The sequence below is a fragment of the Sus scrofa genome, chromosome 16 (genome assembly GCF_000003025.6).
Source record: "Sus scrofa isolate TJ Tabasco breed Duroc chromosome 16, Sscrofa11.1, whole genome shotgun sequence".
NCBI classification, from domain to species: Eukaryota; Metazoa; Chordata; class Mammalia; order Artiodactyla; family Suidae; genus Sus; species Sus scrofa.
Genome location: NC_010458.4, coordinates 3913480 through 3924719, shown reverse-complemented (window position 1 = coordinate 3924719; position 11240 = coordinate 3913480). Strand labels below are relative to the sequence as shown.

General features: G+C 49.3%; 1 protein-coding gene across 2 annotated transcripts in view; it reads right to left on the bottom strand.

Moving 5' to 3' along the window:
- TRIO (trio Rho guanine nucleotide exchange factor) overlaps positions 3166–11240 on the bottom strand; it is a 230724-nt gene continuing 222649 nt past the window's right edge. For both annotated transcript variants that reach the window (XM_021077142.1, XM_021077141.1), the window contains exons 53-56: positions 10637–10715; positions 8768–8968; positions 6184–6322; positions 3166–5537 (exon numbers count right to left, since the gene is read on the bottom strand). In XM_021077142.1, coding sequence (XP_020932801.1) covers positions 4983–5537; positions 6184–6322; positions 8768–8968; positions 10637–10715 — 974 coding nt within the window. In that variant the 3' untranslated portion in view covers positions 3166–4982. The remainder of the gene's footprint in view (positions 5538–6183; positions 6323–8767; positions 8969–10636; positions 10716–11240) is intronic.

Here is an 11240-nt window from a genome sequence, read left to right as displayed (position 1 = left end):
CGGCTTGGATCTGGTGTTGCTGTGGCTCTGGTGTTGGCCCGTGGCTACAGCTCTCATTAGACCCCTAGCCTGGGAACCTCCATATACCGTGTGTGCAGCCCTAAAAAGACAAAAGACAAAAACAAAACAAAACAAAACACCCCAAAACCAAAAAAAAAACCCACCCCAGTATAGCAAATCCTTAAAAAACAAAATATGCAATACCATATGATCTACTAATTGCCTGACCTTTATGCCAGTGAAATGAAGATGTGTGTTCACACAAAAATCTGTATGAATGTTCATAATGCTCATAGAAGATTTATTTGTAATAGCCAAAAATTGGGAAAAATGCAGCTGTCCATCAATGGGTAAATGGTTAAACAAACTATGGTCCATCCATAGTGTGGAATACTGCAGTAATAAAAAGGAAAACTGTCAACACACACAATATTATGGAGGAATTTCCAGAGAATTATGCTCAGCAAGAAAATCCATCTCAGTTTACACAGTATAAATGATTCCATTTGTATAAAATTCTTAAAATGACAAAAATATAGAAATAGAGAAAGAATTAGTGGTTGGCAGGGGTTAAAGGAGGGGGTTGAGGGCAGAAGGAAGGTGAGTATGGATATAAAAGAACAGGAGGGATCCTGGTGGTACTGGGATGTCTTGCATCTTGACAGCATCAATGTTAAAAGCATGGTTGTCACTATGGAAAACAGTATGGAGGTTCCTCAGAAAATTAAATATAGAACTACTATAAGATCCAGCAATCTCACTCCTGGGCATAAATCCAGACAAAACTACAATTCAAAAAGATACACATGCATGCGTGTGTTCACTGCAGCACTATTCACAACAGCCAAGACATGGAAACAACCTAAATGTCCATCAGCAGATGATTGCTAATCCAATCCAAGAAGATGTGGTACATACATACAATAGAAAACTACTCAGCCATAAAAAAGAACAAAATAAAGCCATTTGCAGCAACCTTGACGCAACTAGAAATTCTCCTGCTAAGTGAAGTAAGTCAGAAAGAGAAAGACAAATACCATATGATATCACCTATATGTGGAGTCTAAAATATGGCACAAATGAACCTATTTACAAAACAGAAATAGACTCACAGACATGAAGAGCAGACTTGTGGTTGCCAGGGAGCAATGGAGAGGGGGGCGGCGTGAGATGGATTGGGAATTTGGGGTTAGGAGATGCAAACTATTACATTTAGAACGGATAAGCAATGGGGTCCTGCTGTATAGCACAGGGAACTATATCCAATCTCTTGTGATAGAACATGATGGAAGATGATATGAGAAGAGTGTGTATATATGTGTGACTGGTTCCCTTTGCTGTACAGCAGAAACTGACATATTGTAAATCAGCTATACTTATTAAAAAGACTTAAAAAAATCCTTGTGACATGGTGTTAAAGTTTTCAAGATGTTATCACTGGGGAAATCTTGACAATGATCTCATGACAAAAAAGTTTAGCTTAATTTTAAAAAGCACATACTAGGTGACCGTATAGACATGAAGTTTAAAGGCAAACTAATTCAGAGATATCAGAAATCAGAACAGCCATCACCCCTAGCAGGAAGGGACTGACTGGGAGGAACAGGAGGGATCTTCTGGGGGATGATGGGATCGTTGGCCTGTTTTGCTTTGGGCAATGATCACTGGTACAAACACATGCATAGAAATGTACTGAGCTATTGGAGTTCCTGTTGTGGCTCAGTGGAAATGAATATCACTAGCATCCATGAGGACCCAGGTTTGATCCCTGGCCTTGCTCAGCAGGTTAAGGATCTGGCATTGCCAGGAGCTGTGGTGTAGGTTGCAAGTGTGGCTTGAATTCTGAGTTGCTGTGGCTGTGGTATAGGCCAGCAGCTGCAGCTCCAATTCAATCCCTAGCCTGGGAACCTCCATATGCCGCAGGTGTGGCCCTAAAAAGACAAAAATAAAATTTTAAAGAAAGAAATGTATTGAGCTATTTACTTACGGTTTGTGTACTTTAAGTCACACGATCACATGCACAAACACACACATGCACACACACAGCAAACTGTCAGTCCCACAAATTCTGTCTATACAGTTATGTCTCAAAAAAATTCAGTTGTAAAGACCTTTCATTCCAATAGTCTAAGAAGGTCTAATATTCTTTGGATATGATTTGCTACTGAGATGATGATCATAATTTATTTCATTAAAACACTGGTGATCTTTTACCCTTTAGTGTTAAAGAGAATGCCTGGATTTAAAAAGATATGTAGATAGTAACAGGCAGAATAATATTTTGTTCTTTGTGGTTTGTAATATTTGTAGTATTTTTTGCTAGGCAGTGATCACAATGGGCCACTTTGCCAACCCAAAGGCATAACCACTTTGTTCAGCAAGTGTCCCATTAAAAATAGCCCCGTGCCTCCCTCCCACTGCTAAGGCCTGGCATATGGTGGCCACAGGACTCCCTCTGGGGCCTGACTCTGAGCTGCCACAGTGCACTAGAGCCGACCCAGCATCCCTGTCCCCCTGGAGCCCACTGAGCAGCACCATCCCTGGGGATCCAGGAGGAAGGACACACCTCGGGGAGCGTGAACTTCCTATGCCTAGACTTGGGGGTCTTGGCTCAAATGCCATCCTCTCACATTTGTTTCAACTCCAAGATCTCAGCAAACAGATGAAAAATAAAACCTTCATGGTGGGCTGAGCAAAAAGTCACCAACCCAGGGGGGTAAATTCAAAAAAGAAAGTAAAAAGGAATCAAATCAAGAGAGATGAGAGTGGTCGTGAGGAGAGATGACCCACTGCCAGAAGAAGCAGGCAGAAGCGCCCCCGGGAGCTCTCGGCAGGCTCGGGTCCTGGGTTTGTTCCTAACGCAGGGTCTTGAACCTAAACGCTTCGCTTTCTTCAGTCCACCTGGACAAGGTTGATTTTGCTTCTCTGAGGCCAGGACGCAACAGCTCTTCCCTTTGCTCCGATTTCAGTTCATCAAGAAGTGGGGGGACTTTAGCTGTTCTCACCAGGACAGATGCAGCCCCGGCAGTGAGTTGAGACTCTGACAATTCAGAACATTCTCTTACCCCTCTTCTGACCCAGGGGAGGCCTCTCCTTCAGTCTCTCCCTCAGCCATCTCTGCGAATCAATTGTGACCGACTGAAATAAAAGGCCTAACACAAAAAATCAGGCAAATATGTTTAATTTTTTAAAATAACTGATGGCAAAATAAAATATTTACATCACATCATACTGTGTAAACATGTAACGTCTCTGTACAAAGAAATATACATGCAAAAAAATGTAAAAATTTAACTGAAATAATAAAAGAAACAATACACAAATAAAAGTTGTGAGGTTACGAATACACATCCAGTTTTGAATCCAATTTCTCTTAAAAAGTTTCTGTACAATTTTACAAGAAACAAACAAAAACCCAACAAAAGAATAAATAAAATATATTGGAAGCTGCAAAGCTTAACTACGGCCAGTTTATGGCTGAAGACCCAGGTGTCTGGCTGGCTTGGGAAGCGGGCTTTTTTTTTTTTTTTTTTTTTTTTAAGTGTATTTCACACAACAAAGGTAAAAAGACAAGAAAAATTCAAGCGTGCCCAGAAACCCAGCGTCATTTGTTGAAGGCCTCCCACACCAGCGTGGTTTCTGCCACAGTGCTGCAGACGCCGACGCTGCAGTGTCTTGAGACAGCGAGTGCTTAATTGGCTTGTGTTTCTTACCAAAAGCTCAAAATCCAGCCATTTTTTTTTTTGTACAGAAAGTTGAATGTCAAAAAAGTCTAAAAAGTAGGAAATGTCCAGACTGATTTTGGGAAAAAAAAAAATAATACTTTGGCATTCTGAATAATAGCATAATAAAATTTAAAACATTACCCTATTATCCAGTTTTAGATTCAGAGTATGAAATCACTTTTTACAGTCCTCAAAACTGACAAATTTCACGAAGAGTTCAGTGTCCTTGAACTGATGGCACAGAGCTACGACCCCCCCCACCCCGCCCCCAACACACGCACAAAACCATAAAGCTCACCGTACGAAGTATGTGCTTTTTCTATATATTTATTACAGGTACAACAGAGGTCTTCATAAATAGTTGCATAAAATGTTAAAGCCACAACATTGCACATGATATGAAATAAAACCAAAAAACCCCCAGTGAGTGCATTTACAGTATTTTCATCTGACTGTATACCGCTCAACAATCTGATGGACGGCTTGGGGGGTGGGCTGTGGGGGAGGGGGGCGGGACCCGACCCGATGTCCTGCTTGGTGGCCGGGCACACCCCTCTGACCCCCAAAAGGAAGCCCCCGGGCGGTGGTCGGGAGTGGGAAGGAAGGCAGTGGGGATCCAGACCGAAGGCAGGACCAGTCTTATGTACAAGTAAGGCCTACATTTCATCAGAGCAAAATGATTCATTCTATTTTTTATGCAGAAGTTTGAGGTTGAATGAACGTTTCCGAAGCCTGGTCTGGCATCCCTGAGCGAGGCAGGCAGACCAGGCGGCTGGAAAAGCTCAGAGCCAGGTGGACCCACGCTCCTGGCGAGGCCTCTGGGACGGCCGTCCCACTGCTCGGGGCTCCTCCCCAGAGGGTCCAGTATATCTGTCTTGTTCGTTGACACCAGTGGTTGAACATAGGCATTTCGTTTCCTTGAATAAATCTTGGAAAATGTGAAATTTGCAAAATTCTATTCATGTTCATTTAAAAAAGTTTTTTATTTTTATTTTTTATTTTTTGCAGAAACCTGAATAAAAGACTGTGACACAGCAATGCTGTCTCCGCCCTCGCAGAGTGTTCGAGAAGGTCCCCCACCCCAGCATGGCTTGCAGCCCGAGTCCCAGGCACTGCCGAGCTCAGCTCACTCGGAATGCAGTTTCACACGATCAACTACGGCAGCTGATCAGTTATGTTGGTTTGTGTTTCTCTTCGGAAGTCAAATTAACAGCTGATTGGCAGGTGAAAGAGAATGAGAAAGAACTTCAAGATAGGTCAAACTCGAGGCAAAAGCCTGCTTTGTAAGAAGTTTTTGATGCTACGGATAGGTCGAACATCGTTCTGGTGTTTGCGCCGCTCAATGAAGGAGGTCAGTCTGGATGTGTCGAGGACGCCTGAACCTTTGCCATGGCCGTGGCCATGGCCCGCCTGCAGCCACTGCTCCTGGAGGGCCAGCGCAGCCGAGGGCCGCTTGGCGGGGTCCTCGTGGAGGAGGAAACACACGAAGTCCTTGGCCCTCTGGCTCACTCCTTGGAAGTAGTCATCTGGGAAACTAAAGTCTAGTCGGCAAATGTTCAGGCAGGTCTCTTCCACACTGTCGTCCAGGAAGGGGGACACGCCGCTAAGAAGCACATAGGCCAGCACTCCAACGCTCCACGTGTCCGAGGTCAGGGAGACCGGGTTCCCCAGGATGATTTCGGGGGCTGCAAATTCGGGGTTCCCCAGCAACTGGTGGATGTGGTAGGTCGTGTTGAGTTGGACAGCATCTCCAAAGTCGGCCAGCTTGATGGTTGGCTTGGCTGAACTCTGATCCACGAGGATGTTTTCGGGCTAAGAGACAGGACAAGACAGCTGTCATTCCCGGCCACCTCCATCTTAAAGCTGAAGCCTGATGCTCACCAGGAAATCTGCGAGGTTGAGGGCAGCCAACCATCCACGGGCAAGAGAGGACGAAGCCCTCAGGAGGAGGACAAAGCGCCAACACAGACGAGAGGCTGCCTGGCTTGGCACCGGCTAGGCCTCTTGGGGACTCGTGCGCAGCTGCTGTGTGAAACTATGAGGAGTTCCAGGCCAGGGTTTATCCTCCCTCCTGTCACCAAGAGCAATGCTCCCTTCCTGCCTCAGTCATGCTGCCCCAGCCCCACACCCACCCAGCAGAACTCAGAGGACCTTTCTGAAATTGCAAGAAACGTCCCAAGACCGCCAATGTTTATCTGGTACTTTATTGCTTGTGTAGGTCACTAAAGGCCAACTCCTCAAAAGAGGGATTAGAAGTCAGTGCTCCCATCCCCCACCCTGTGCTTGTCCCCTGGTGTCCCCATCCCCTGGTGTCACTGTCCCCTGGCGGCCCCTGGTGTCACTGTTCCCTGGTATCTCCTGGCCTGGATGCAGAGGACAGGCTGGGAGCTGGCCCCAGGTCCCGTGTGGCCATGCCAGGGTCAGACATGTGGCTCCCTACCCCCGGGGCCCCCCTCACCTTTAGGTCCAGGTGTGCTATCCTGCAGTTGTGAAGGTATCGGACACCTTCTAGAACCTCCCCCAGATATGCCCTGATCTTCCCTTCCGTGAGGTTTCCCCATCGCACCACACAGTCCAGGAGCCGTCCCTGGTCAGCCCTGCAAAGGAGACAATGTGCGACCCCATTACGGTGCCAGTCAGTCATTTTAGAGCCCTTTCCTGCGACACACACGTCACACCTGTGTTCCATATCAATGTCCCATCAGCATCTGGGGATCACACCTCTACCTGGAGGCACATTGGGATCAGAAGGGTGATTTCTTTTTAACCTCATCACGGGAGGTGCAAGCAGGGAACAAAACATCTGGGCCCTCAGAGGGAACTGGGAGGTGGGGCAGGTGCACCAGGCAACCCCCACCACCCCAGCAGGCTCTGGCCCAGACCCTGCCCCCCTCCCCGAAGTGAGCAAAGGACCTGGGAAGCTTCTGGGCAGTGCCTGGCACACAGCAGGTGCTCTGCTGGTATCTGCTGGAGGGGGAGTAAGGTGACAGCACCGCCCAGAGCCTTAGTCTCCTCATCTGGAGGATGGGCAACGTGAAGCCAAATGACTGAATGCAAATAAAGACACAGACAATATAGTGAGGCCTTCATGTTGGACTCCGAGTCTTCCTACTGTGAAATTATCTGTAACATTCAAAAGGTGCTTACACAGAGTGGTCCTCTACGAGGGCCTAAATGCTGTCAACTCACTTCGTCCTCATGAAAACCTGGAAAGACTGTTTTATTGTCCTGCTTTATAGATGTGGACACTGAGGCCCAGAGTAGGTGTGTAACTTTCCCACCCTCTGTAAGTGAAGGATCGAGCTGCAATGAGCTCACCTGGCCCTGGCCTCTCTCAACACTGGGCTAAGCTGCTCTTTCGCAAAACAGAATTTTATAAGAAGATCAGCTACTTGTCTGGTTATGGTGAGGGATCCAGGAGAATTTGGTAGTAAGTTCTTCATTGTGAAAATAAATCCTATCAACAGTATGATGAGACCAAACCTTTTAGCTTCTCAGTGAAAAGGAATGACAGCTGAATGCTTTGAAAATTTAAACCAGAAACCGAGGTCTTGTAGATTTCCTACAAGGATTCTAGGACTCTTTTTTCCCAGTTGAAATTCCCTGGGGAAGATGAGCGGTGGCTCTTAGTGGTCAAGTTTCTAGAGCCAGAAAGCCCCCTCTCAGGGTCAGGTCTCTGCCTGGACATCATTCCAGCCCCACAACAGCCCCTCGAGTAGCTGACATTCTACAGGAGCCACAGTTGAACATTGAGCCCCAAGTCCACTGACCTACCCCTGGGACACGCTGACCAGCCTCCCCCAGAAGGGCCCGCCTGCTCCCTGCGCTGTCCCACAGCTCAGCACATCTTAGAGACAGGGCTGAACAGGACCCCCCCAAACATCCCTCCCTGGGGCTCGGGGCAGGGTGGGTTTGGACCTGGCACCACACGGGCCCTCTGGCAGCAGCACCTGGAAAGGCTGTGGGGTGGAGGCGCTTAAAATTCTGTAAGAATATGGCTAATAGAAAGTCACAGAAAGGGCCTCTGGGGAATCCCTGCAGGTGAAGAGCCCACAGTCCTCCTGAACATGCCTCCGTGGCTCTGAGGCTGGCCCTCCCGCCTGGTCTGCTCTTCCCACAACAAGGTGTTGAGAACTAGGAAACGGTGCAAAACGTCCTGCTTTGGTCAATGGAACTGAAGTTGTAAATCAAAATAAATATGTAAAATGATTCCCCCTAAAAAGGAGGAACGGAAATTTAAACAAAGCTGGATGCCGAGATGTTTCAGAGACGGAATATTCTAAGGCAGGGTTTCCCCACCCCGTGTACTGATTCTTTGGGCAAATGATTCTGTTTCAGGCCATCCTGTGGCCTGCGGGATGTAGAGCCGTGACCACCAAAAAGCCTGCAGACGTTGCCAAGTGTCCCCTGGGGGGCAAAACTGCCCAGGGCTGAGGACCCCTACTCTCAGTTCAGGTGTTTCATATGCCTTATCTTTAAATGACTGAAACATTTATTGAGATGGCACACAGTGCCTGTAAGTGCCACAAGGACCAGGGGGGCTGTGCTGGTGGGACCCACACTTGCAGAGAGTGCTCTTTAGGTCGGGTGTTCCCTGCCCTCCCATTGTAATCACCTTTGGGGGACAAGATGGGCCCGGGGCAGAGCCGTATCCCAGAGCACTAGATATGAGCAGATATTAGTCAGCCCTCGCAAGTACCTACCAGCCCACTCACCCGTCCCTGAGCAGACACACGGCATCAGCTCAGCCTGAGATCGAGAGCAGGGGCCTGGCCTCCTGGGACCTTAGGGAACCAGGTGGCATCTCCAGGTTGGCTGAGGCCCTGAGGGAGCCTGGGTGGTGGGGGCGTTCCAATGCTTGGTTTGTGCTTGTCAGGCAGCTCAAAGTCCATATTGCCCACTACCATTGCTGGGAAGCTCCCAAACTGTGGCCTGATCGTTCTGTGATCCTAAAATCCCAGTTTCTATCCCTCTTACAGAATAAACAGCAAGACCCCTGGGAGTTGAGGTTGGAAAGAGGAGAGCAGCCAGCGTGTACATACATTTCCAAAACCAGGACGTAGCTGGTGGGGGTCTCGAAGGTGTCTAGGAGGCCAATAAGCAGCGGGTGCTGGAGGTTCTGCAGGATTCCAAGCTCGTGGGTGACCTGGTCACGCTTCATCAGCTTCTTGTTCACAAACTTAGTGGCCACTGCTCGTTTGGTGCCTTTCTGATCACATTTCTTAACGACAGAGAATCTGCCCCTGGAAGATGGGAGGGGGGTGAAGAGTGTTTTCAGAGGCCTCCGTGTGTGTCACAGAGAAGGCTGCTACTACCCTAAATGAATTGGATCCTTGGCAGCTTCTCTGGCTGGCGCCCCCCGCCCCCAGCCCATAGTGGAGGGGCGCTGCGATGCCCCTAGGAAGCCTGCCAGCATGTGTGACTGTCTCTCCCCCTGCTGGAGGCAGACTGGGTAAGGGAAGGCCATGAGACTTCCTCCAACCTCTGAACGAGGTGGCAGTGCCACCCTGAGGCTTCCCAGGCAGCTCCCACCTCTGTTCTCGTGGCAAACCTTCCTCGTGTGAAAAAGCTTGAAGGGACTATGCGGTGGCTCCTGATTACCACCCCCTAACCCCTATTTTGGATGGGAGTGTGTATTGCCTTACAGCCTCTGCCTTGCTGTTGTAGGATGTGTGTTGGGGGCGCTGGTAACTCATCTTTAGCTTGTGGTCTCTGGAGCTGCACCTGAGGAGCCTCAGTGCATCTTGACTGGATCCGGTAACAAGGCCCTGGACCTTGAGTCCGAGGCTGTTGCCATCTGGGGATGAGATGGGGGCTGGGGAATGTGAGTCTGTGGCCGGGGGTGGTGGGGGTGGGAAGGGGCGCAGACTGGTGGTTTGAAGATGGATGCAGCACTCGCTCCTCCTCCAGGACAAGGGGAGTTGTTTCCCTCCTGGAATCTGGGCTGGTTCTCCCACAGAATATGGGAAAAGAGGGGCTGTTAACGCTGAAGTTGAGCCCCGAGTGGCTGCAGCTTCTGCTTTCACTCCCCTGGGACGCTTCTGCCACCCCAGGAGGAAGCCCAGGGTGAAAGTCCACATGGAGATAGACCTGGGACCCAGGCCAGGCCACAGACATGCAGGAGAGGTGTGAGGGTGCCAGTGGACCGAGCCCAGGCGGGACTACCAAAATAACCGCCCATCAGTCGCATGTTGCAAGAAGTGACATTCCATGGCTGCTCTGGACAGCAGGGCTGTGCAAGGATCCCTGGAGCCAGGCGGCCCAGGAAGGGCTGCTGGAATGCATGAGGCTGCTGCTGGGGCTCTTGGAAAATTTTTAAAAGTGACAAGCTCAGCTGTCATGCTTCTGACCTCCTCCTTGCCACACTGGACATAACACCAGGTGTGGGTGAGTGCCGTGGGGGCCGGGGGGAGGTGCCTGGGTGACTGAGGGCTCTGAGCCCTGGCTTCCTCTAGAAGGAAACAGTCCCTCTGCTGAAGCCCCCTTAGTGTGTGGGTGCCCTCGGAATCTCCAGGAACAGCTGACACCTGAAGGACACATCCAGCCTCTCTCGACTGGGTTCGGGAGGAGAACTATGTCTCATGGGAAATGGTCTGGGTGACACCTGCCTGGATGCCCTTAGGGACAGGCTGTGACCTGTGCTGCCCTGGGTGCACAGCAGCTCGCACAGCAGCTCACACATCACGTCACTGCTGGGCCCACTGCCTTTAGCCTTAATTCTCTCTTGGAACCAGCATGAGAAACACCTGCCTTACTATGTTCAATGTAGCAAGTACAGGCTACATTCCAGACGGAGCACAGCTAACTTCCGTCTGCTAGTGAAATCCACCTTTAAGTTCCTCCGAGAGGCCATACAGAGCAATGTCTCTCGCTCTGTGGTCTGCAGAGGGGCTCCGGGTTTATAACTGTACCTGCCAAGTTCAGCCACTTCGCTGTAGAAGCAGTCAAAGTTGTCTCTCCAGGTCACAATGATGCCATCACTCCCTGGACCTGCAGGAAGAGCAGCATCTCTCTGAACCCCTCGGGGAAGGAGACCAGAGCCCCGCGCTGGCCCACGCGGCAGTCGCCTGGGGCTGCTGAGCATCTGAACTACGGCTTGTGGGAACGGAGGTGCACCAGAGGTGTAAAACCCACACCCCACGTTGGGACTTCTTCCATTCAGGAGCTGTGATCCAAAAATCAGACTGCTTCCTTTCTGTGACTTAATGAGGTTGAAACACAGGGATGAGGACACATGGGACAAAAGTTCTAAAACAGTTCCATTTACTGTTTACACACAAGGCGTGCCTGGACTCAGTTCACTTTGCAGTTTATTTATTTATTTTTCTTAGTTTTTAAAAGTTTATTTTAGCTCTTCAATTTTTACTCTTGGAAGCAGTTTCCTATACCTGGTGCAGCTGGAGGATCCATGAAAAACCTCAGCTGCCCTGGATTGCACAGCTGGGCTCCTGTGAAATGGTAGCTGGAAACTCAATTGGTATGTGTTGCTCTCTAAGCACCTTCACAAGTCAATTC